Source organism: Oncorhynchus keta, chromosome 14 (genome assembly GCF_023373465.1).
Source record: "Oncorhynchus keta strain PuntledgeMale-10-30-2019 chromosome 14, Oket_V2, whole genome shotgun sequence".
NCBI classification, from domain to species: Eukaryota; Metazoa; Chordata; class Actinopteri; order Salmoniformes; family Salmonidae; genus Oncorhynchus; species Oncorhynchus keta.
Window position 1 is genome coordinate 39,379,626 of NC_068434.1, and position 27,697 is coordinate 39,407,322.

The following is a 27,697-nucleotide window of genomic DNA, read 5'->3' on the forward strand; positions in this document are numbered from 1 at the left end:
CTTGGTTTCTCAAATGATTGCCTCGCCTGGTTTACCAACTACTTCTCTGATAGAGTTTAGTGTGTCAAATTGGAGGGCCTGTTGTCTGGACCTCTGACAGTCTCTATGGGTGTGCCACAGGGTTCAATTCTCGGGCCGACTCTCTTTTCTGTATACATCAATGATGTTGCTCTTGCTGCTGGTGATTCTCTGATCCACCTCTACGCAGACGACACCATTCTGTATACTTCTGGCCCCTCCTTGGACACTGTGTTAACTAACCTCCAGACGAGCTTTAATGCCATACAATTCTCCTTCCGTGGCCAACTGCTCTTAAACGCAAGTAAAACAAAATGCATGCTTTTCAATCGATCGCTGCCCGCACCTGCTCGTCCGTCCAGCATCACTGCTCTGGACGGCTCTGACTTAGAATACGTGGACAACTACAAATACCTGGGTGTCTGGTTAGACTGTAAACTCTCCTTCCAGACTCACATTAAGCATCTCCAATCCAAAATTAAATCTAGAATTGGCTTCCTATATCACAACAAAGCATCCTTCACTCATGCTGCCAAACATACCCTCGTAAAACTGACCATCCTACCGATCCTCGACTTCGGTGATATCATCTATAAAATAGCCTCCAACACGCTACTCAACAAATTGGATGCAGTCTATCACAGTGCCATCCGTTTTGTCACCAAAGCCCCATACACTACCCACCATTGCGACCTGTACGCTCTCGTTGGTTGGCCCTCGCTTCATACTCGTCGCCAAACCCACTGGCTACAGGTTATCTACAAGTCTCTGCTAGGTAAAGCCCCGCCTTATCTCAGCTCACTGGTCACCATAGCAGCACCCACTCGTAGCACGCGCTCCAGCAGGTATGTCTCACTGGTCACCCCCAAAGCCAATTTCTCCTTTGGTCATCTTTCCTTCCAGTTCTCTGCTGCCCATGACTGGAACGAATTGCAAAAATCTCTGAAGCTGGAGACTCACATCTCCCTCACTAGCTTTAAGCACCAGCTGTCAGAGCATTTTACAGATCACTGCACCTGTACTTAGCCTATCTGGAAACAGCCCATCTATCTACTTACCTCATCCCCATACTGGTATGCATTTATTTATTTTGCTCCTTTGCACCCCAGTATCTCTACCTGCACATTCATCTTCTGCCGGTCTACCATTCCAGTGTTTAATTGCTATATTGTAATTACTTCGCCACCATGGCCTATTTATTTCCTTAATTTACCTCATTTGCACTCACTGTATATAGACTTTTTGTTTTCTTTTGTTCTACTGTATTATTGACTGTATGTTTTGTTTATTCCATGTTTAACTCTGTGTTGTTGTATGTGTCAAATTGCTATGCTTTATCTTGTCCAGGTCGCAGTTGCAAATGAGAACTTGTTCTCAACTCGCCTTCTTGGTTAAAGAAAGGTGAAATATATATTTTTTTAAATAAATGGTTTCAGGCTTTTATTTTGAAAAACAACGAGTAAACAGCCATTTTGGTCAGAGGAACTTTGCAGACCTGATTTGGCGTGCTCCGTTTGTTATTTTTCCTTTCTATTGAAAACGGCATTGTCCGGTTGCAATATTGATTATAAAAAGACAAGCAACCTGAGGATTAATTATAAACATTGTTTGACATGTAGACAACTTTTATCGGTACTTTTAGTATGTATTTTTCTGCCTGTTGTGACAGTCTTGGAGCCATTGGATTACTGAACAAAACGCGTCAACAAAACAGAGTTTTTGGGACATAGATTTTATTGAACAAAACAAACATTTACTGTGTAACTGGGAGTCTTGTGAGTGCAACCATATGAAGATCAAAGGTAAGTGATTCATTTTTTCAATATTTTTGACTTTAGTGACTCCTCTACTTGGCTGATAAATGTTTGTATGCTTTTGTACACGGGCTGCTGTCCTCAGAAAATCGCATGGTATGCTTTCACCGTAAAGCCTTCTTGAAATTTGACACAGCAGCTGGATTAACAAGAAGTTAATCTTTAAACCGATGTATAACATTTGCATATTTTATGAATGCTTATTTAGTGTATTCCTGTATTTTGAATTTGGCGCTCTGCAATTTTACCGGATGTTGGCCAGGTGGGACGCTATGCTACTAGTTATGCTAGTTATGCTACTGAGGTTGAATAAATTGTTCCACTGCACCAGGCGACAAAGGATGAAAACAGAAACACCTTCACTCAATTTCATCCAAAAATGTATGGATTTTTGTACATGCGCTCGGTTCTCTTTACATTACTAAATGTTGAATTTGATCAGGGGTGTCACTCAACTCATGGAGGGTCATGCGTCTGCTGGTTTTGGTTAGTTCCTTTCATTTTTTGTCCAATTAAAGGCATACTTCGGGATTTTGGATACAATTTTTGTGTTTGGGAAGATGGAAGTTAGCATTGGCTCAAGAAAATACTTCTAACTGGAAGTCTATGCTAACTGGGTATCTGAGCCAAATCTAACTGGGTATCTGCTAGCATGCTACAGTTGAATGCATGGGTGATTGGTTTATGGAAACAGGGCATTCAAGCAGAAACATGAATAACTACAATGAAGGGAAATGTTTAGCCTGTAGTAGAGCTAGCTAACTGGCTAATTTATAACTAAAACATACATTACCAAGGGCTAGTAAGCAAGATAAAGCTATTAATAGCTTGCTAGCTTGCTGGACGAATATGGGCTTAAGTTGCTAGCTACCAGAATGCAACCTGTAAAACATTGCAGTCATCTAATATGACCCTTTTAGTATAGGTTAGTTAACATTTTGAAATGGTATGGTGATTTATGTGCCATAATTATAACAAGGAGATGTTCCTCACCTCATCCAGAGCAGACTGACAGTCTTTCTTCCCTGCCAAGCCTAGCTAGCCATCCGCGTCCGCATTTGGTCCACCTGTTTACGAGGGGAATCTTTTCCATGAGCACAATTCCCGCCTGCATTTTAAACCCCACCTACCCAAACTCGATTTGTTGGGAGAATTGTCTTTGAGATCCCCCTCCCCCCATTTCTAAAAGTCCGGGAGGAGTTAACATCCTACCCAGATCTTGTGGCGTTACCCAAGGTCTGGCTCCTCTAGACTAACTGGGGCGGGGGCGGAATCACGGGTGAGACTAAAATGAATTTCATTACAGCCACTGAGAGGACTGACCATGACGCAGTAGACCCCTTGCCACCACATTCCTCTTTGAAAAGTGTTTGGTCCTTTCACCTATTGCCAATAACATACCCATGGCCTTTAAATGTGCTACAGATTTCTCTGAATTTCTCCCCTGTGGGAGCTAGGTGAATTGCAACAGCACAAGGCTGCAATCATAACAAAATATCCTCCTCATCCCACTTCCCCATAACATAGTGGAGACTTGCATTTTGAGCCTTTTACTTTCAGTTTTGGTCCAACAGCTTTAAAAACAGTTTAGATGGTACAATGACTCCCTACACTATTCAGTGCTTGTATTCTTCAACAAACTGACATTGAGCAAACAGTGTAGAGTTTTAGCAACCAGGAAGTGACAAAGCGATTTCTACATTGACCGCTTACCCCAGGTTTCCACTAGACAACACAGTCAGAACAGCTTTCCCATTTTGACAACAGAAGCCGGCAAGAGAAATCAATAGGCAAATATCGTAGCCAATCACAACACTGGCGGTTAAGTATTACTGTGAAACACTCATTACATCATCATTCCCCTTGCCTCTCCAAAACATTTATAGAAAATAAATAAAATGCCTTTCGTGAACCACTCGCACTTGATGTTTTCCCCCCCTTACTAGCTCTGACTTTGCTGATAAGATACATTTTCCCTCAAAATAGTTAAGATGAATGCACAAACTGTACATCGCTTAGGATAAGAGCGTCTGCTAAATTACTGAAATGTACTGCAGCTATATTATACATTCTGAAATTACAATGCAAAAAAAAAATGTATGTTTAATCCTGTGTGTCATCTTTAACATTTTCATGAGATAGTGGTGAATCTTTCAATGGACTGACATTCCTCTTTAATGCGTAACAACGCAGAGGTTTTATTCAACTCAATAAACAAGTATAAAATCTATATGTTTTGAATCCTGTCACATTCGTTAAGTGACTAGCCTAACATTTCAATGCCCTTTTAATTTGAATGTCATTTTCAAACTGAGGAATACTTGATCAAAAAGGTCAGTCTCAACTTAAGGAACATTTCTTTAGATAGAAAATAAAACCATGACTTGGGAACAAAGACAGTGGGGCAGAGAGAGTTGAGCGCAAGAGAGAGAGAGATAAGTGGTTCAGTTGGATAGACACTTATCTGCTCGGTTGGGGTTTAACGTGCCAATAATGACCCGAGTCAACAGGCTAGGCAAATAGGTTTGGCCTGGTCACCTCTTCAGTCACGAATGATAAATCACCTTCCCCAGTCTCAGAGTGTTTTTGGATATGCCACCTGCCCCGGTCACAAATCACTAACACCGGTCTAATTCACATTACAATGTTCATGCAGCATAGCCCTACCGGTAGAGTGCATGCCCAATTCACAGTTTCCTTCTTAGTGGTACACTAGTGTGGATGGATATTGTAACGTAGAATGTATGCACACATGACTAAGTCGCTTTGGATAAAAGCGTCTGCTAAATGGCATATATTATTAACAGAGCTCAGATGTTATATGTGCCATTCTTCACCAGCATACTCTCATTAGCTGCCATGATGGCGTCAGCTAATCGGCATCCTAATAAAACATCTAAAAGGGGTTAATCAATCAGAAAACTCAGACATCCTATTCATCTCAGCAAATTACAGAACTGTCCCTAGTTGAAATGTTTAAGTACACCTCAAGCCACTAATCGTGTCCTAAACAAGTACAACGGCCACTGTGAAAAGAAAAAAATATGTTCACAATCCGCACCCCATTCAACCTATCCTAGATTTACAAAGTCATTACTTCCAAACAAAAACACTTCCCGGGGTTCCCATAGGCTTACGTTGTATTACATTTGGTCGTGCTGGTTGCAAAATTCCTATTTTTGATGCAGCAGTTGTTTGCTGAAATGCTAACGCTCATTGATATAGGCTGGTAGCAAAGCTAGCCAAAGTGCCATTTTACTGGATGAAGTGTTTATTTGTTTTGGTATAATGCAGTTGATTTGCAACAATAAACATATTAAGCAGGACATTCATGAGACTTGCAATCCAATTATAATCCAAAATGTGTTTGAAATACATTTACATGTTGCTTATGAGTGTAAGATTTATTTTGCTGCTGGTCTGTAGACGGGTTGGTTGTTTAACAACAAAACCGGCGTGTGCACAACAGACAGGGTTGGCTTAGATTGTTGACACATGTAAACTATATTTCGTATCTAATATTTATTGAAAACAAATACGTTTGCACAATGAGCACGTCTCTCAAACCGTTACAGTTATTGGTTAGCTAGCTAGTGAATTTTAACCATATTAGCATAAACGTGACATCCAGTCAAAACAAGACATGGTATCAAGAAAAAGATACATCTAGCTGAAACGAGCCACCTACAACAAAAACAAGTTGCCGCCATCTGGCCATCCAGAATCCCAATAACACACTGCCTTCTGCCCCGTTGAAGTGTGTGCATTTTTTTCATGACTTTGTCAGCTAACCAGTCTATGAGAACTTCCCTGTGTTTCCCCATGGTATGGTAATTGTAAATATGGGTTGTGCCATTTCCTTGAATAATCCAATTACAGTGCATTACAAGTCCAAGGCTTGGAGGCCAGGTCTTTTGACACCAATGGAACTTCCTAGTTAAATACAGGCTAAATAAAAACACTTTGGATTGGGCCAGAGCTAGCTAGATATAAAGAGCCTTTGGAAAGTATTTAGATCCATTGACTTTTCCCTCTTTATAGCTTTTATCTAAAATGGATTTGCCTGCATTGACATTTTTTTTGGAAGATCCTCAGCAATCTATACATAATACCCCATAATGACAAAGTGAAAACAGATGAGACATTTAAGCAAATGTATAAAAAAGAAAACAGAAATAAAATAATTACATAAGTATTCAGACCCTATGCCAAGAAACTCGAAATTGGGCTCAGGTGCATCCTGTTACCACTGATCATCCTTGAGATGTTTCCACAACTTGGGAGTCCACCTGTGGTAAATTCAATTGATTGGACATGATTTGGAAAGGCACCACCTCTCTATATAAAGATCCCGTAGTATACAGTGCATGTCAGACCAAAAACCAAGCCATGAAGTCAAATGAATTTTCCGTACAGCTCCGAGAGAGGATTGTGTTGAGGCACAGATTTGGGGAAGAGCACCAAAACATTTCTGCAGCATTGAAGGTCGCCAAGAACACAGTGGCCTCCATTCTTAAATGGAAGAAGTTTGGAACCACCAATATTCTTACTAGAGCTGGCCGCCATGCCAAACTTGGCCTCGGTCAGGGAGGTGACCAAGAACCCAATGGTCACCGACAGAGCTCCTCTGTGGAGATGGGAGAACCTTCCAGAAGGACAACCATTTCTGCACTCCATCAATCACGCCTTATGGTAGACTGGCCAGACGGAAGCCAGTCCTCAGTACGACAGCCTGCTTGGAATTTGCAGAGAGGGACCCAAAGACTCACAGACCATGAGAAACAAGATTCTCTGGTCTGAAGAAACCAAGACTGAACGCTTGGGCCTAAATGGCAAGCATCACATCTGGAGGAAACATGGCATCATCCCTACAGTGAAGCATGGAGGTGTCGGCATGATGCCGTGGGGATGTTTTTCAGAGGCAGGGACTGTCAGGGACTGGGAGAATAGTCAGGAGATGGAAAGATGAACAGAGAGAGATCCTTGATGAAACCCTGCTCCAGAGCACCTAGGACTTCAGACTGGGGAGAAAGTTCACCTTCTAACAGGACACCGACCCTAAGCACACAGCCAAGACAACGTCTGAGCCCGGACTTGAACCCGATCGAACATCTCTGGAGAGACTTGAAAACAACTGTGCAGCAACACTCCCCATCCAACCTGAGAGCTTGAGAGGACAATACTATACTTTTGGAGAATCTCCCCAAAACGCAGGTGTGCCAAGCTTGTAGCGTCATACCCAAGAAGACACGATGCTGTAATTGCTGCCAAAGGTGCTTCAACAAAGTACTGAGTTAAGGATCTGAATACTTACGTAAATGTGATTTCATTTCTTATTTTTCAACAAATTAGCAAAAACAAATCTAAAAAACAATTTTTCTTCATTATGGTGTATGGTGTGGAGACAGATGAAGAAAAAAATAATATATTTTGGAATATGGCTGTAACATAACAAAATGTGGAAAAAGTCAAGGGGGTCTGAATACTTTCCGTAGACAATGTATATCTATCTGTGTTGTATGCATCGAACTGCTTTGCTTTATCTTGGCCAGGTCGCAGTTGCAAATGAGAACTTGTTCTCAACAAGCATACCTGCTTAAATAAAGGTGAAATAAAAAAATATACATACAGTTGAAGTCGGAAGTTTACATACACTTAGGTTGGAGTCATTAAAACTCATTTTTCAACCACTCCACAAATTTCTCGTTAACAGAAATTCAAGAACACCATCCCAACCTGAAGCACGGGGGTGACAGCATCATGTTGTGGGGGTGCTTTGCTGCAGGAGGGACTGGTGCGCTTCACAAAATAGATTGCATCATGAGGAAGAAAAATTATGTGGATATATTGAAGCAACATCTCAAGACATCAGTCAGGAAGTTAAAGCTTGGTCACACATGGGTCTTCCAAACGGACAATGACCAAGCATACTTCCAAAGTTGTGGCAAAATGGCTTACGGACAACAAAATCCAGGTATTGGAATGGCCTCAATCCTATAGAATATTTGTGGGTAGAACTGAAAAAGCATATGCGAGCAAGGAGGCCTACAAACCTGACTTCGTTACATCAGCTCTGTCAGGAGGAATGGGCCAAAATTCACCCAATTTATTGTGGGAAGCTTGTGGAAGGCTACCTGAAACGTTTGACCCAAGTTAAAAAATTTAAAGGCAATGCTACAAAATACTAATTGAGGGTATGTAAACTTCTGACCCACTGGGAATTAAATGAAATAATTAAAAGCTGAGGTTATGTAAACTTGTGACCCACTGGGAATTAAATAAAATAAATAAAAGCTGAAATAAATCACTATTATTCTGACATTTCACATTCTTAAAAAAAAGTGGTGATACTGACCTAAGACAGGGAATTTTTACTAGGCTTAAATGTCAGGAATTGTGAGAAACTGAGTTTAAAAGTATTTGGCTAAGGTGTATCTACAGTTGAAGTCGGAAGTTTACATACACCTTAATCCTAATAAAAATTCCCTGTCTTAGGTCAGTTAGGATCACTTTATTTAAAGAATGTGAAATGTCAGAATTATAGGAGAGAGAATTATTTATTTCAGCTTTTATTTCTTTCATCACATTCCCAGTGAGTCAGAAGTTCAAATACACTCAATATCAATTGAGTGTGGTCCATAATTATTGGCACCCTTGATAAATATGAGCAAAAAAAAGAAAAAAGAAAATAAGACTAAAATAAATTATACTAATACTGAGCTACATTGTACGTGCCAAAAAAAATAAATTGGGAAATTATATTATACTAATGCAATTGCTCAGAGAGAGATTGTTTAACAAGTAATACAACAAATCTCAGAGGGGACAAAATTAATGTTAAGCCCGTTTTCAAAACTCTAGCACCTTTCCTTGCGAGGATAACGACAGAGCCTTTTTCTAAAATATTTTATGAGATTGGAGAACACGTTGGGAGGGATCGCCATACAGAATCTTTCCAGATCCTTGATATCCTTGATCTGAACTTATGGACTCCCCTCTTCAATTCAAACCACAGGTTTTCAAATCTGAATACTGAGAAGCCCGTTGCAAAAGGTTGATTTTGTGGTCAATTAACCATTTCTTTGTGCTTGGGGTTGTCTTGCTGGAAGATCAACTTGCGGCCGCCATGTGTCAGCCTCCTGGCAGAGGCAAACAGGTTCCGGTTATTTAGTAAAGTTCATGATGCCCTTGACCCATAACATCAAAGATCCACCACCATATTTTACCGTAGGTACGAGGTACTTTTTTGCATACGCTTCTGTTTTTCAACACCAAACCCACCATTGGTGTGCGTGACCGAAGAGCTCTATTTCACGTCATCTGACCATAGTATCAGTTCCAATCCAAGTCCCAATGCAGTTTTTCAAACTCCAGCCAGTGCTTTGGTCAGATGACATGAAAATAGAGCTCTTAGGCAACGCACACCAGTGGTGAGTTTGGCATCTTTATTTACAACTCAATCTAAATAAATGAAAATGACTCAACAGCTGTCAGTTAAGCCCCCTCCCCCGATGCTCTTACCTGTCCCATCAGGGGTGGAACGCACAAACGTGGGCAGCATCTTGACAGCGGCCGTGGGGCTGGAGTCACGGCCCAGACCCTTGTCCATCTCCCGTCGGAATCTCACCGACACGTCCATCAGGTTCTCGTCTGATAACCGCAGGTGGTACAGGTATTTATCCACCTTGAGAGAAAGAGAGAAAGCTAGAGTAAGCTAGCAACTGGAGGTGCTACAAGTATTTATCCAACTGACCTTAGGAAAGGGAGCGAGCGAGAGAGGAAGATGGATGAGTAAGCCTTGTTTGATGCAGAAAGGGTCATAGGGTAAGACCAGATCTCCTGATTCTGTAGCATGAGGCAGCTTGATGTACCAGTGCACTCCCTGGACAGCAAGCTAGGATAAATATAAACCAATATTCCCTATTGATTACGAACTACGTCTGACTTCTATTCCGACATGAGTATCCAATGCTCATGAGGGTTGCCATGAAGCGACATCAGTAGCTTTGCAAAGGAACCATCATCTGTTTGTTTGGGCCTAGATATTTTCTTACGTGGTTATAAGCTTGTGTCTCCATTTTGTTGCTTTACCACTGAAGTTGGCCTAATGTTAATGTTGTGTTCAATTACTGTGAGTGTGTGTCAGGATTTCCATTAGTTGATTAAACTGTTTCTGGACAAAATAACCAGGACAAAAAAAAAGTCCCATTGCAAAATAATGCTTTTCATTCATTGCAGGAAATACATTTGACTGTCATGCTTTTATTTCACAAGGTAGGCCATCCATCGTTAAATATCCTACCTGGTTAAATAAAAGGTGAAATAAAATAATAAAAGCATGACGGTCAAATGTATTTCCTGCAATGAATGAAAAGCATTATTTTGCTATGTTTTTTCCCTCCTGGTTATTTTGTCCAGAAACAGTTCTCAAGTTCTCAAGTTCTCATTTACAACTGTGACCTGGCCAAGATAATGCAAAGCAGTGCGACAAAAACAACACCAGAGTTACACATGGGATAAACAAACGTACAGTCAATAACACAATAGAAAATCTGTATACAGTGTTTGCAAATGAAGTAAGGAGGGTGAGGCAATAAATAGGTCATAGTTGGGAAGTAATTAAAACTGGAGTGATAGATGTGCAGATGATGATATGCAAGTAGAAATACTACTGTGCAAAAGAGCAGAAAGAAACAAAAACAAATATGGGGATGAGATTAGGTAGTTTGTTGGATGGTCTATTTACAGATGGGTTGTGTACAGCTGTAGTGATCGTTAAGCTGCTCTGACAGCCGTGCTTGAAGTTAGTGAGAGGGATACAAGTCTCCAACTTCAGTGATTTTTGCAATTTGTTCCAGTCAATGGCAGCAGAGAATAAGTTAATTTGCATAATTCAGAATTAAATTACCACGCGTGTATTTGTTAGTCTTCACGCATCTTTATCCAACAAAACTATCACACGTGCAGAGCGCCAATCTTGAGCGTCATATCTCCTGCAACTCCTTAGCTGGTTGCTAAGCCCATTCACTGGCCAACAATTCTATATGCAATTTCTTGTTTAAAAATCTTAGTGCATGATTAAAAATATATAATTTTATTTCTCAACTGGTAATTGAAGCGTGCCCCCCATTCGTGGAACAGTTTCATTTCAATAATACAATTGTAGTTTCTCAAAATCATTGTTACGCGGTTAAACAAAAATCTGAATTAAAATTATAACGATCTAAAAAGTTAAATTCAACTGTTGCGAGCACCAGCTTCTGCCATATGGACACATTGATACCCTGATTTATTGGTGGCTTAAGAAATGAGCGCATGGAACTCATAGCCTATAGACAAATGAAGCAGGCCTATCACCTTCTATTGTCAACGAAGTAAAAATACATCAAGCTGACAAACAAAAACGATACTAGAAAATGAAAATTCAATCGCAGTCATCACTACTCAGCCAGCCAATAGCGTCGCCACACACCTCTCCCCTTCATGTCAACATTATCTAATTATACCCAAGACGCATTATGCTTTTCACTGACAGCCGCAGCTCAAAACCGCTAGGCCCATTGCCACTCCAGCTGCCCGAATAGGCATAGGCCTTTGAGCTTGTGATTTGAAACAATCCACAATCCTTTTTTAAGAAGATAATGATCCTCAATTCTTCTTTGACTAAGTCATGCTTTTTGGTGAATTATCTTGAATGATTTCATTCTGTATTAACAGGAGTAATTATATAATTTTGGCTAATGTATTTCAAATGTACTTCCCTAGCCTATTGAACCTGCTGCCTTGCCATTTCTCTCCTGTTCCATTGGTTTTCATATCAACTTTCTTTCCTTGACCAGAAGCCAAAAGCACAATCCTAGTCATATTAGCGACCCATCCTAGTGGTTGCATCTTTAGATTCACCCTTTAAGTTCCTAACAGAGAATTGAATCTGTCACATATATTTCCCACAAATTACATTTTGGCAAATGTTTCGAAAATGATTTATTTTTGGCTGCTTCATTACAGGAGTTGCATGCTCTGTTCAGATGAATTACCATAATCTAAAATGTGATTCCTGTCATTCTGAGCACAGTGGGTGGATGCCCTAATGGGTTACACACCCAATGCATATGGGTCTGGTAATTTTATCAAATGGCCGGTAAATTAAAATCTTCCCGGTCACGTTGTTCGGCGCCACATTTTCTTAACGGAAACCCTGGTGTGTGCATGTGTGTGTGTGTAGCTATGGTACAGGGCCAGTAGGGACAGTGGCATTACATCTTATCATACTACAATCTTCCCTGGCTGAAATGCCAACAGTCATGTGGTAATGCCCGCTTTGTCATGATAATAGTAATGGTTCCGAATCTGAACAGAGTGATTGTTTCCACAGTCTGGGTGACATTACAGACAAGCAGTCAACAGAGAGACAACACAATGGAAAATCATTATTATCTATCTTATTTGTTTGGCATGTCGTCTACAATAGTCCTTGACCCATTTCACTGTCAAAGCCAAATCGGACTACCTCTGTAGGCCTCAACTCAAACCTCCGATAAAATGTTATTGTACTGGAAGTCACATTTCCCCAGGGCTAACTAACCCCACCCCCTGCATTACTGGTTGGCTCCAACTCCAGGAACTGAATGACTCTGCTAGGCACTGTACAAGCAGCTGATTTCACACATGGCCCAACCACACTACTCTAAATACCAGGAACCTCACTGACTTGCAAAACGTGTCCGGCAGCAAGGAGCACGTGACTGGAGGAAGGGGGAACACAAGACGAGTGAAAAGGTCTAGCAAACCACAAACCAAACATTATGGCTTTATTGTATTTGTCTCAATGGCTAGACCTAGCTGATCTTACAGTAAAAGCCTCCAAACGGCAACATATCAATGATATCCTCATGTATAGGCTAAGTGGTAGACTGTTGTCTTGCACAATATGTAAGGTAAGACCCTGGTACAGTGGCCGAGTTCCCGAATGGCACTGTATGTATGTATGTATGTATGTATGTATGTATGTATGTATGTATGTATGTATGTATGTATGTATGTATGTATGTATGTATGTATGTATGTATGTATGTATGTATGTATGTATGTATGTATGTATGTATGTATGTATGTATGTATGTATGTATGTATGTATGTATGTATGTATGTATGTATGTATGTATGTATGTAATAATAATAATAATAATAATATATGCCATTTAGCAGACATCCAAAGCGACTTACAGTCATGTGTGCATACATTTGACCATCGAACCCACTACCCTGGCTCTAGTCTTTGACCAGAAGGCTCTAGTCTAGTGCACGACATAGGGAATAGGGTGGCATTTGGGACACATCCCCTTAAGTCACCTTGGCCTGAAGGTCCTGGCTAGCAAAACGACTGATTAATAAATATCTGATACAGACAGGACACAACGTTCCAGCAGCAACCTGGAACAGACTGACCGTACAACATTCAATCTGAAACTGGAGATGGACTTAGAAAGCAGAACCTCATCGGAAAGGGAGGGGTAGAGGAAGAAGGGGGAGAGTAGCGAGGGAAGAATGGTCGAGACATTATGACACTCTCATAGCCACGAGAAGATGTTTTGAGTTAATGGAAGGCCTTAAATTTTACATTATTAAGGCCTACATGACACATTCTCAGTATATTTTTAATACTATACAAATTACAGAAACCTACTCTGACACTGTCAAACATAATAAAAACTACAATAAAAGACCACTTATAGAATATTAGGAGTAGAGAGAACACATACAAGACCAAAAGTACGTGGACACCTGCTCGTCGAACATCTCACTCCAAAATCATGGGCATTAATAGAGTTCTCCCCCCCCCTCTTTCTGCTATAACAGCCTCCACTCTGCTGGGAAGGCTTTCCACTAGATGTTGGAACATTACTGCGGGGACTTGCTTCTATTCAAATACAAGCGCATTAGTGAGGTTGGGCACTGATGTTAGGCATGGTGTTCGGCATTCCAATTCATCCCAAAGGTGTTTGATGGTGTTGAGGTCAGGGCTCTGTGCCAAGTTCTTCTACATCGATCTCGACGAGCCATTTGTGTTTGGACGTCGCTTTGTGCATGGGGGCATTGTCATGCTGAAACAGGAAAGCACATTATTGTTGAGAATGTTATTGTATACTGTAGCGTTAAGATTTCCCTTCACTGGGACTAAGGGTCCTAGCCAGAACCATGAAAAACAGCCCCAGACCATTATTCCTCCTACACCTAACTTTACAGTTGACACTACGCATTCGGGCAGGTTGCGTTCTCCTGGCATCAGCCAAACCGAGATTTGTCCGTTCGACTGAAGAGTGATTCATCACGCCAAAGAACACGTTTCCACTGCTCCAGAGGCCAAGGGCGGCGAGCTTTACGCCACTCGAGCCGACGCTTGGCATTGCGCATTGTGATCTTAGGCTTGTGTGCGACTGCACATAGGCTTACAGAGGCCCATTATCAGCAACCATCACTACTGTGTTCCAAAGGCATGTTGTACTAGTTAATCCAAGTTTATTATTTTTAAAATTGTGCAATTTGTAGCGGAAATGCGCTTACAAGGGAAACATTCTGTAGACGTGTGGCTTAAAAATGTGCACTGATTGGTTGAAATTGCGAGTCCTCTTTTTGTACTGGGGTGATGGGTCAGTATCATGAGATATAAAATAAACAATATTAGATATGAATTATTTTACTGTTTTATGCAGAAATAATGCAGTGATTGTCAAATTTGCAAGCACTCGCATAATCTGCAGGGAAATGTTGATTTTGCAAAAACAAAATGTGATCAGCAAATCCTGTAGGGGCTAAAATGTTGCTATTCACCGACACCGCAAAGAGAAATTAAATTCAGGACTGGCAGCCATTTTGAGCAAACCCATGAGTTTACCAGTCAAATTTCCAAGGTGAGAGGTTCCAAAATCCTTCTATGGATTATATTCTTATGACCGCAACACAAGTTGTTTGCTATCTGGTTTGAGTGCTGCCCAAATTCAGAGTTCAGACAGGAGTAATTGTATAATTTGAGCAAAATTATTTCAATTTATCAGTGGGCGCTGCAGCACCTTCAAATCCCCAACTTCCCGCTGCAATGGAAAGGAATCAATTTTGTCAGGGCATAAGAAGGTTAAAGCAGACTACCCTAGAGAGAAAGGATCAGAAGGGTGAAAAGCCCAAATGTAGCAGCCATTGACAGAGCAGGCAGATCAAAAAGGATAAATATGTGACATTTATTGAACTAATGTAAAATGTTTTAAGTCTGATGCTAGTAGTATAGTCTGTGGCCACACCTTACAGACTTTACAAGTCAAACTCACAGCTGGTGAGTTTGTCTGGACTGGTGCAATACCAACAACGAGAGAGCCGACAGGGAGGAGACGAGAGCCCTGGCAGAGTGGTTGCAGGGAAATAACCTCTCCCTCAATGTTAACAAAACATAGGAGCTGATCGTGGACTTCAGGAGACAGCAGAGAGAGCACACCCCATCCACATCGATGGGCCCACGGTGGAGAAGGTGAAAAGCTTCAAGTTTCTCTGCATACACATCACTGACAATCTGAAATGGTCCACCCACACAGAAAGTGTGGTGAAGAAGACTCAACAGTGAGGTCAGTACAGGTGCATTAATGCTGGGATCTCAAGGCCATCAGACTAAAATAACCATCACTAGCCGGCCTCCACCTTGTACCCAGCCCTGAACTTAGCCACTGTCACTAGCTGGCTATTGTACATTGTAGAGGTCGACCGATTATGATTTTTCAGCGCCAATACTGATTATTGGAGGCCCAAAAAAGCCAGCCCCGATTAATCGGCCGATTTAAAAAATATATATTGTAATAATGACAATTACAGCAATACTGAATGAACACTTATTTTAACTTAATATAATACATCAATTTAGCCTCAAGTAAACAATGAAACATGTTCAATTTGGTTTAAATAATGCAAAAACAAAGTGTTGGAGAAAGTGCAATATGTGCTATGTAAGAGAGCTAACGTTTCAGTTCCTTGCTCAGAACATGAGAACATATGAAAGCTGGTGGTTCCTTTTAACATGAGTCTTCAATATTCCCTGGTAAGAAGTTTTAGTTTTAGGTTTTAGTTATTATAGGAATTATTGGACTATTCCGCTCTATACCATTTGTATTTCATATACCTTTGACTATTGGATGTTCTTAAAGGCACTTTAGTATTGCCAGTGTAACAATATAGCTTCCGTCCCTCTCCTCGCTCCTCCCTGGGCTCGAACCAGCAACACAACGACAGCCATCATCGAAGCAGTGTTACCCATGCAGAGCAAGGGGAACAACTACTAGAAGCCTCAGAGCGAGTGACATTTGAAACGCTATTAGCGCGCGATAACTAGCTAGCCATTTCACTTCGTTTACACCAGCGGGAGTTGATAGGCTTGAAGTCATAAACAGCGCAATGCTTGACGCACAACGAAGAGCTGCTGGCAAAACGCACAAAAGTGCTGTTTGAATTAATGTTTACGCACCTGCTTCTGCCTACCACCGCTCAGTCAGATACTTGTATGCTCTGTCAGATTATATGCAACACAGGACACGCTAGATAATATCTAGTAATATCATCAACCATGTGTAGTTAACTAGTGATTATGATGCATTATTTTTTATAAAGATAAGTTTAATGCTAGCTAGCAACTTTCCTTGGCTTACTGCATTCGCGTAACAGGCAGTCTCTGTTCAATCTAACCCTGGAATGTAATGAAATTCCAAAGATCTGGAAATCAGCATTTGTCCTACCACTTTTAAAAGGGGGGGATCCAACTCATTTAAATAAGTATAGGCCAATCTCAAAGCTGTCACCCCTGGTGAAAATACTTGAAACCCTTGTAAGTGAACAACTAAAATATTTTTTATTTACTAACTATTTTATCAATGTACCAATCGGGCTTCAGGAAGAAGCATAGCACAATTACTGCAGCAGCCATGAAGGTTTTAAATGATATCACTGAAGCCATTGACAAAAAACAGCACTGCGTCTCACTTTTTATTGATCTTTTAAGGCTTTTGATACAGTTGATCATGCTATGCTAAGGCAGAGGTTGTCAAGTGTAGGTCTTTCGGAGCATGCAGTTGCATGGTGTGCTAACTATCTGTCTGATAGTGCACTCAATTTGATGGGCTTATGTCAGTTTAAATTGTCTGTCTTGAATGGTGTGCCCCAAGGCGCTGTACTTGGTCCTCTCATTCACTATTTATATAAATGATTTAGACAAAAAATCTCCAAAATGCACAACTTAATTTTTATGCTGATGCTACTGTTATTTACTGTTGTGCCTCGTCTCTTACAAAAGCTTTCCAGAACATGCAAACTGCTTTTTATACTGTTCAACATGCCTTGTGTCAATTAAGGCTTATCCTCAATACTGACAAAACTAAACTAATGGTGTTTTCTAATGCAAGAAATAGACCTCTGAACCTTTCACCTATTACTACCTGTCAGGGCAAGGAGATTGAGGTTGTAACCTCAAATATCTTGGAATTTTAATTGATGACGGCCTCTTTTAAATTGCATATTCAACAACTTACAAAAAAATTGAAGCTGAAATTGTATTATGAATTTTGAATATGAATATGAATTTTATTTTAGGAATAAGGCCCGTTTTTCTTTTGAAGCCAGAAGGAGGCTAGTATCAGCTACATTTATGCCTTTACTAGACTATGGGGATATTTTATATATGAATGCTTCCGCTCAGTGTTTGAGATCAATTGACACTACCATGGCACATTGAGAACTATTTTAAACTGCAAAACCCTTTGTATACCAGGGTTGGCTGGCCTTCTCTCGTCACTCGTAGGCTCAGCCACTGGTATACTTTTATTTACAAAGCCATTTTGGGTTTACTACCTTTTTTTGATTTTGAGGCTGATTCCCTGACCTGTCAATGTTTTTAATTTGCTGTTTTATACTCTTGTGAATTCAATGGTTTTTACTAGATTACTTGTAGTTTTTCATGTTTGTTAGTTAAATAAAGGTATAAAAAATAAAATAATAAAAACGGCAAATCGGTGGCCAAAAATAACGATTTCTGATTGTTATGAAAACTTGAAAATCGGCCCTAATTAATCGGCCATTCCGATTAATCGGCCGAACTCTACTCTAGTACATTGACATGGAACACTGGTCACTAATAACGTTTACATACCGTTTTACACATTTCTTCTTAACCTTTATTTAACCAGGAAGGGCTAATTGAGATTTGAAATCTCTTTTTCAAGAGCATCCCAGCCAAGTCAATACTCAATTACAGACAGACATGAAAATCTACAGGCAATCTAATAGCATACTGTATTCTAGTCAAGGCCATCTATTAATCTATTGCTGTACATATACGATTCTATCCACTTATTCTTCAGATATACTATCTATTCTATCCACATTCGGTGCATGTCTATACATCACATACATATAGTTGAAGACAATAGTTCATATACTTAGGTTGGAGTCATTAAAAATAATTTTTCAACCACTCCACAAATGTCTTGTTAATTAACAAACTATAGTTTTGGCAAGTCGGTTAGGACATCTACTTTGTGCATGACACAAGTCATTTTTCCAACAATTGTTTACAGACATATTATTTCACTGTTTCACAATTCCAGTGGGTCAGAAGTTTACATACACTTAGTTGACAGTAGAGGTCGACCGATTAATCGGAATGGCCGATTAATTAGGGCCGATTTCAAGTTTTCATAACAATCGGAAATCGGTATTATTGGATGCCGATTTACAACTTTATTTAACGAGGCAAGTCAGTTAAGAACACATTCTTATTATCAATGACAGCCTAGGAACGGTGGGTTAAGTGCCTTGTTCAGGGGCAAGACGACTTTTTTATCTTGTCAGCTCAGGGATTCAATCTTGCAACCTTACGGTTAACTAGTCCAATGCTTTAACCACCAGCCTCACGAGGAGCCTGCCTGTTACGCGAATGCAGTAAGAAGCCATGGTATGTTGCTAGCTAGCATTAAACTTATCTTATAAAAAACAATCACTAGTTAGAACTACACATTATTGATATTACTAGTTTATCTAGCGTGTCCTGCGTTGCATTTAATCGATGCGGTGCGTATTCGCGAAAAAGGACTGTCGTTGCTCCAACGTGTACCTAACCATAAACATCAATGCCTTCTTAAAATCAATACACAGAAGTATATATTTTTAAACCTGCATATTTAGCTAAAAGAAATCCAGGTTAGCAGGCAATATTAACCAGGTGAAATTGTGTCACTTCTCTTGCGTTCATTGCACGCAGTCAGGGTATATGCAACAGTTTGGGCCGGCTGGCTCACAGCGAAACTAATTTGCCAAAATTTTACGTAATTATGACACAACATTGAAGGTTGTGCAATGTAACAGCAATATTTAGACTTTGGGATGCCATCTGTTAGATATAATACGGAACAGTTCCGTATTTCACTGAAATAATAAACATTTTGTTTTTGAGGTGATAGTTTCAGGATTCGACCATATTAATGATCTACGGCTCGTATTTCTGTGTGTTATTATGTTATAATTAAGTAAATGATTTGATAGAGCAGTCTGACAGATGGTAGGTACCAGCAGGCTCGTAAGCATTCATTCAAACAGCACTTCCGTTTGTTTTGCCAGCAGCTCTTAGCTATGCTTCAAGCATTGAGCTGTTTATGACTTGAAGCCTATCAACTCCCGAGATTAGGCTGGTGTAACCGATTTGAAATGGCTAGCTAGTTAGCGGGGTGGACGCTAATAGCGTTTCAAACGTCACTCGCTCTGAGACTTGGAGTAGTTGTTCCCCTTGCTCTGCATGGGTAACGCTGCTTCGAGGGTGGCTGTTGTAGATGTGTTCCTGGTTCGAGCCCAGGTAGCGGCGAGGAGAGGGATGTTAGCTATACTGTTACATTGGCAATACTAAAGTGCCTATAAGAACATACAATAGTCAAAGGTATATGGAATACAAATCGTATAGACAAATTGTCCTATAATTTCTATAATAACTACAACCTAAAATGTCTTACCTGAGAATATTGAAGACTCCTGTTAAAAGGCACCAGCAGCTTTCATATGTTCTCATGTTCTGAGCAAGGAACTTAAACGTTAGTTTTTTTACATGGCACATATTGCACTTTTACTTTCTTCTCCAACACTTTGTTTTTGCATTATTTAAACCAAATTGAACAGGTTTCATTTTATTTGAGGCTAAACTGATTTTATTGATGTACTAAATTCAAATAAGGGTTAATTCAGTATTGTTGTAAATGTCATTATTACAAATGAAATTTAAAAACTTTTTTTTTGAACACAAAAAAAAAACCACATTAAAAAAATTGCCTGACGAATCGGTATTGGTGTTTTTTTGGTCCTCCAATACTCGGGATCGGTGTTGAAAAAACATAATTGGTCGACCTCAAGTTTAAATGTATTTGGCTAAGGTGTATGTAAACTTCAACTCTATTTATACTCCAGACTACAACATTGCTCATCCTAATATTCCTATATTTTTTATTTCCATTCTTTACTTTTAAAATGTATTGTTAGATATTACTGCACTGTTGGAGCTAGGAACATAAGCATTTTGCTACACCCTCAAAAACATCTGCTAAACACGTGTATGCGACCCATAATATTAGATTTCACACAAAATAGCCCTGTCCCGCTACAAGAACACAAATTGTAATTAATAACATATCATACAAAATGGGTGATGGACATCCACAAATTAATACATACCATATGAAACGTAACATATACTAATTGCTGGATCGAATCCTCGAATATATATACACACACACATACATATATAAACAAAACAATATGTTATGAATTTGGAAACCATAAATGTTTGGAATTCTAGCTAACTGACTAACTCAACCAAGCTAGGGGGTTAGGGTTAAGTTTAGGAGTTTAGGAGTTAGGTTAAAGGGTTAGGACTAGCTAGGACCTGCTAAAAGGATTAAGGTTAGGGCTAGGAGAAGGGTTCACTAAAAAGGTTATGGTTAGCTAACATGCTAAGTAGTTGCAAAGGATCTAAAAAGTAGTAAGTAGTTGAAAAGTTGTTAATTAGCTCAAATGCAAAAGTTGTCCGTGATGAGTTTCTTACTCGCACTCCGACTGACCAACCAACCTACTTAATAAGTAACAATCTGTCTCATTTAACCATACCAAATGTAACATATACTAATCTTTTCTGGATGTATGTTTACCATGTTACGTCTAGTCTATGAGACCAGGCTGGACCTACGTAGAAGCACCTCATGATAGGCTCATTTTCACAACCATTTATCCTACTACTGATGTAAAGATAAGTGTGTATGCATCCTGTCTAATTATGTTGATAGTCCTGTTTAGGTCAGTGATGTAGACAGTCTTACGTTTCAGGTTCAGCCAAGCTAAACCGATATGCCAACCGTCTATTTCTCAAAACATTGCTAGGTCAGTGCTGTTATTTCTTGGAATCCCTGCCCATCCATGGACAGGGCCGACGGCTCTCGCTCTGGCATTGCATTGAAATGCGGAAACAAGAAGATGCGCAATTATTGCATTTTAAACAAATCAGTAAAAGTTCATAATACTTGGGCATATCTTGTCAGTGTCTTCAACTTTAATTTAGTTCCTTTGGATAGACATTGTGGGGCATTTGACGGAAAAGAAAACTAATTAACTACCACTCCTTAGAGGAAATTCGACACAATGGAAACTAGCTAGACGCTCCACTGACGCAATGCCAATATGATCCGAGTCATCACACGACACGTGTGGCGTACTTCAAGTAACCTAGCCTCTTCTTTCGAGTGCTAGCTAACCGGTCAACGGCCAATATCACTTGGGAAATATGTCCCTTTATAACATAAAAAGAGCAAAGACATGTAGCTATGTTTTCGATGCACTTACTTGTTGAACTTTGTCATGGTGGAGCTCCGTGAAGTAGTAAGCCAGAAGATGAGAGGCTATCATCGTCGTTGTAAATGTCCTTCTCTACCTCTTAGTTCGTTAGCTAGCTATGTCAATGTAATTATTTCCTATATGGCTTGTTCGTTAAAGTTGTCGGCAACTAATCATAACGTCGAACAAAATCTTATCTGGCCTTCGTAATGACAACTTTATAGAGATGAAGGCTGCAGAAGTCACATCGATAACTTCCACCTACTTCGAACAAGTAATTCTTAATATTCTTCGCGTCATTGCTGGCGATTGGCCACGAGGAAGGTGGGGCTTCTCTTCTTGTCTAACGATAAGCAAATTATCATAATGATGAATACTATAATTAAACACAAGATGTCCTTACATATCTGATCTCTCAGATCAACTTTTAACTTTTTTTTAAATATATGTATATAATATGAGTATATCTTATCATAGAGATACATCTATAATCGTATTTATATAAAACAGGAGTGAGTTTGGTTTGTAATACAGATTAAACTGATTTCATGGAGCAGTTCCATCTATTGACATGATGTTCCTGTAATGACTGACAATTCACATTTCTTACATTCATGAACTGCCAGAAGAAGGAAAAAATCTCATCATAGGAAAAAAAACTGTATGGGGGAAGAATACAATTTAAGGCAGGAAATTGACAGGGAGGAGAGAATTATTTCAACAACAATGTAGCAATATATCCAATTTAGCACATGCTGTAGCCCATTCAGGTGCCACATTCAATTATGTAGCGCATTCAGGTGTGTGTGTTTGATGTATTATATGCACCAAAAGTCAAGGTCAGTCATTTTCTGCAACAAGTAACAACTGAACTCATACTGACAAGATCTCAGGACCCTGGTTCACATCTGCACGTTCCATGATGCTGAATGACTAGGCATTACAGTGACCTGAGGATTCTTCTCTATTAGAACAATAGTAGGCTACTGTCTCAGAGGATGAGGGTTAGGGTCAGTTATATTTCAATTCAGAAAGTTTTTTGTGATCTTGATATTTCAGCATGGACTACAGATATAACCTTCAGATAATGGTGTGACTCAGACAGTGCTACTCATAGAATCTCTGAGTTGGATACAATAAAACAGATCACAAGGTCAGAACATTGGGATCTAACTCCAAACTGCTGTTGCATAGCAGCTATTGTCCAGAAGAAATGCCACACCAACAGCCACTATTGTCACACCAGAGCAACTCAAACCTACTGGCTGAAGTATGCCTATCTCTTTGTCAGTACCTACGCAGTGGTCAGGCCGTGTACTGGTCATTCCGCCAATTCTCATCCCCATTGTATCTCTCCATCCATCTATTGTATTCCTCTCCATCCATCTGAAACTTTCCCTCCTATGACTACTTGTCAAAACCCTATGGGAGTGCACTAGGGAATAGAGTGCCATGTCAGAAGCAGCCCTTGTCAATACTGCGTTCCTTCCAAACACACTCAGTGCCACATTATATCATGATTAAATTAACATAAACAAAGCCATTGCAAAAGGCCGTCGGTTCTGATTACAGCCCTCACACTTTTCATATTGGACACAATTCAAACAAACACTTTCAATAAAATGTGCCTTTTATATGAGTGTAGAAAAGGTCAGTAAATATGATGTTTCTAGATATTTCAAGGTTTGTATATCAATTGACTCTATTGCTCTTTCCCTTCTACTAATAAAGCATTGCTCATGCAACTCAGAAATACCAGCAACCGGTTTAGCATGTTTTGAGCACACAGATGTACACGTAAACATGAATGCAAATAGACATTGTCATGATGCCTTAGGTCATGCATTTGACTAATTCTATACGATATGATCATATTCCAAACGCATGTTCATGTGGCAGAGGGAAATATCTGATTTTGCTCTGATCAGACTAAGGGGTGACTGGGAGTTTTAGGGCCTGTATTTAGGGTCTTCGAGTAGGAGTGCTGATCTAAGATGAGGTCCCCTCTGTCAAAGCAATTTTATTCATTATGATCTAAAAGGCAAAACTGATTTAAGATCAGCACTCTTACTCTGAGAAGCTATATTAATACCGGCCCAGGTTCAGCTTTTGGATATAGCCTAACCCTCTCCTCGGTATTCTGGTTGTGTTCCCTGTCTTCTGCTTGGACAGGAGAGAATAAAAGGAGCGGCAAGATAAACTAGGTAATCCATGATGCAGGTATTAAAGGATTAGCTATTTATAACTCAAAGTTTAAAGCCAAGTGTAGTTGGCCAGAGTGTGAAATGTTTAGGACACTTAGCTATCATGTAGAGATAATGTTGAATAACATTTTTATACCATATATTTACAGTGTTATACATAAACGATCTCCTATTCCTCAGTCATGATGTGACTTTTACGGTGATAAACTCATATCAGGTTCAGACCAGCTCCTCCTGGCAAAGCCCCCAAAAATGGGTTATGTCATTAATTTAACGTTCAGCGATCCACTCACTTATCTCCCATTTGTATTTTAGTCTACGAGAGAGACTACGAATGATGATAGAGCCTAAATGTCCAAGAAACAAATTAAATGTAATTTATTTGCTTCATTGCAAAACACACATATTCCATGCTGTTTTAACACAAACATGATTTTTTTTGTGGACCTGAGTTAAGATGTAGATAAAGGATATATAAATGCAGACAGAGAAAAAACATGACATACGGTATACTCTAGTCCAGGACATATTTTAAGTATGCACTCTTTTTCTGATGTGATAACTGTAGCTTCTATTTCCCCAAAAATATATTAGAGCACTAATGACCTCTAGTGGCTAACATTATTAGTACAGTTTTCAGCCAAGCTCAATTGCTCTTGCTCAGTGGTTCCCAAACTGTTTACAGTCCCGTACCCCTTCAAACATTCAGCCTCCAGCTGCGTACCCCCTCTAGCATCTACGATACATTTATTAAACATAAGAATGAGTGTGAGTTTTTGCCACAACCCGACTCGTGGGAAGTGACAAAGAGCTCTTATAGGACCAGGGCACAAACAATAATTGTCACGAATATTACCGAAAGGTGACTCCCCTTCTTGTTCGGGTGGCGCTCGGCGGTCGTCGTCGCCGATCTACAAGCTATCACCGATCCGTTGTTCTGTGTTCCTTTGGTTTTGTCTGATTGGTATCACCTGTTTCTTGTTTGGTTGTTAGGGTGGGGTTATATAAATTTGTTTAGCCCGCTTCTGTTTCGTGCGCGCTTGTTCGTCTGTTTTTGTGTTAGAGTGTATGTTGTTTGTATTTCCGGGTTTTCGCGCTGTCCGTTATTATTTCTGTTCATTTTTGTTTTACTGCTTTTGTTCATGTATTTTTTCCTGGACATTAAACCGTGATTTTCCCACATACTTTTGCTCTCTGCGCCTGACTCCACACCTCTTCACATATTTTACGTAACAATAATATAATAATAATCAATAATTCTGATCTTTATTTCACCATCTTACATATAAAACCTTATTTGTTAATTACATTTATTGACAATTGTGAATATCTCACCACAAGTTAATGAGAACGGTGTGCTTTGAAAGGATGCACATAACTCAGCAATGATGGGTTGTATTGGAGAGAGTCTCAGTCTTAAATCATTTTCCACACAGTCTGTGCCTGTATTTAGTTTTCATTCTAGTGAGGGCTGAGAATCCACTCTCACATAGGTACGTGGTTGCAAAGGGTATCAGTGTCTTAACAGCACGATTTACCAAGGCAGGATATGCTGAGCGCAGCCTAATCCAGAAATCTGGCAGTGGCTTCTGATTAAATTCAATTTTCACAGAACCACTTGTTGCAGTTTCAATGAGGCTGTCTTGTTCAGATATTAGTAAGTGGACTGGAGGCAGGGCATGAAAGGGATAATGAATCCAGTTGTTTGTGTCATCTGTTTGGGAAAGTACCTGCGTAATTGTGCACCCAACTCACTCAGGTGCTTCGCTATGTCACATTTGACATTGTCCGTAAGCTTGAGTTCATTTGCGCTCACAAAAAAATCATTAAATGATGGAAAGACCTGTGGGTTGTCCTTGTTAATGTAGACAGAGAAGAGCTTCAACTTCTTAATCATAGCCTCAATTTTGTCCCGCACATTGAATATAGTTGTGGAGAGTCCCTGTAATCCTAGATTCAGATCATTCAGGCGAGAAAAAACATCACCCAGATAGGCCAGTCATGTGAGAAACTCATCATCATGCAAGCGGTCAGACAAGTGAAAATTAGGGTCAGTAAAGAAAACTTCAAGCTCGTCTCTCAATTAACAAAAAAGTGTCAATACTTTGCCCCTTGATAAACTGCGCACTGTGTGTTGTAAAAGCCTTACATGGTCGCTGTCCAAATCTTTGCATAGTGCAGAAAATACAGGAGAGTTCAGGTGCCTTGCTTTAACAAAGTTAACCATTTTCACTGTAGTATCCAAAACGTCTTTCAAGCTGTCAGGCATTCCCTTGGCAGCAAGAGCCTCTCGGTGGATGCTGCAGTGTACCCAAGTGACGTCAGGAGCAACTGCTTACACGCACGTTACCACTCCACTATGTCTCCCTGTCATGGCTTTTGCACCAGATACCAACACATCTTGACCACCAAAGTCCATTTGGTATCACAAAGCTGTCCAGTACGTTAAAAATATCCTCTCATGTTGTCCTGGTTTCCAGTGGTTTGCAGAAGAGGATGTCTTCCTTAATTCACCCCCATAAACTTAACAAACATATACCTGGAGCTGTGCCAGGTATGACTCATCCGGCAGCAGGAAGAATTAAGTCCTCCACAATAGTATGGGGCTTGCCTGTCCTAGCCACTTGGTAGCTCACCATATAAGACGCTTCTAGCCCCTTCTTATTCATTGTATTTGTTGCTTTTACAAGTCTTACTACACAGAAGTCATCTTAATTCTTAATTCCCTTATTTTTCAAATTGTCATGTTTTGTTTCTAAATGTCTCCACAAGAGAGAAGGTTTCATCGAGCTGTGAGATAGTACTTTTTCACATATAACACACTTTGGCTGAAGAAAGGCACTCTCCCAATATAAGCGAACACCAAATCAATGTAGTTCTCATCATATTTGCACCTCTTCGATGGACCAACATCCCTGTCTGTTGTTCGGTGCTTTCACTGGTAAGGGGGCAGTAGCTCTTCGGCTGCATCAGATTCACAACTGTCAGTGTCCATGCAAGCTGGGCTAACAACAAATGTAAAATTACTCTTGCTAACATTGGATGTACTCGTGGAAGCAGAACAACTTGTTTCGTCGACAGGTGCAGGTGTAGTTCTACTGGTAGTAGCAGTACTACCAGTAGAGCTGGTATGTGTCTCTATGGATGCGGGCCTTACATTTTTTAAACCATTTATCAATTTCCAAGCAAACGGAATGAGCAGCAGCTACATTTGGCTACATACTGACTGTTAGTGGAATTCCCGCGAGAGAGTAATCGTTAATGTGATTGGATGTGAATGATTTTACTAGGCAACCTGTATTTGACATTGTGTTGTTATTTCGCTGACCACTAGATGGTTTCATTTGATTTTTGGCAGTGAAACGAGGCTACTCAGGCAAGAAAAAAAACTCATCCAAATGTATAGCCCCGTTGGAAAATATAATTGGACTTTATTTGTATTTTTATGTGAATCACATTTTTATTTGGCGTACCCCGTGCGGCATTGTGCAACCATTACCTGAGACCATAAACCTCAAGTAAATCTATCTAGCAAAGATTTGGTTAGGTACATAGGTGAACTTTCTTTAAGATGAATGCACTAAATCGCTCTGGATAAGAGTGTCTGCTAAATAAAAAAATGCGTATGTGGGATTCAATTAATTAACGATACACATTGTAATTTATTTTCAGTAATGAAAAGGCATGAAAGAGCACCAGTAAGCCAGTGACTTAGCCCCTGTAATAGGGTTTGAGGCAGAGAATCCCAGTCGAAAGAGGGGAACTGGC

At 39.9% G+C, this 27,697-nt stretch overlaps 1 protein-coding gene across 3 annotated transcripts in view; it reads right to left on the reverse strand.

Annotated features, from left to right (window-relative positions):
* The window catches only part of LOC118393388 (hexokinase-2), a 66,135-nt gene extending 41,263 nt beyond the window's left edge, over positions 1 to 24,872 (reverse strand). Inside the window, exons 1-2 of one of the 3 annotated variants that reach the window (XM_052461740.1) lie at positions 24,786 to 24,872; positions 9,354 to 9,516 (exon numbers count right to left, since the gene is read on the reverse strand). In XM_052461740.1, coding sequence (XP_052317700.1) covers positions 9,354 to 9,471 — 118 coding nt within the window. In that variant the 5' untranslated portion in view covers positions 9,472 to 9,516; positions 24,786 to 24,872. Of the gene's footprint in view, positions 1 to 9,353; positions 9,517 to 21,734; positions 22,044 to 24,785 lie in introns of those variants that run through there. The other 2 variants (XM_035786026.2, XM_035786027.2) reach the window with 2 other exon arrangements.
* Between the last annotated feature and the right edge of the window lie 2,825 nt (positions 24,873 to 27,697).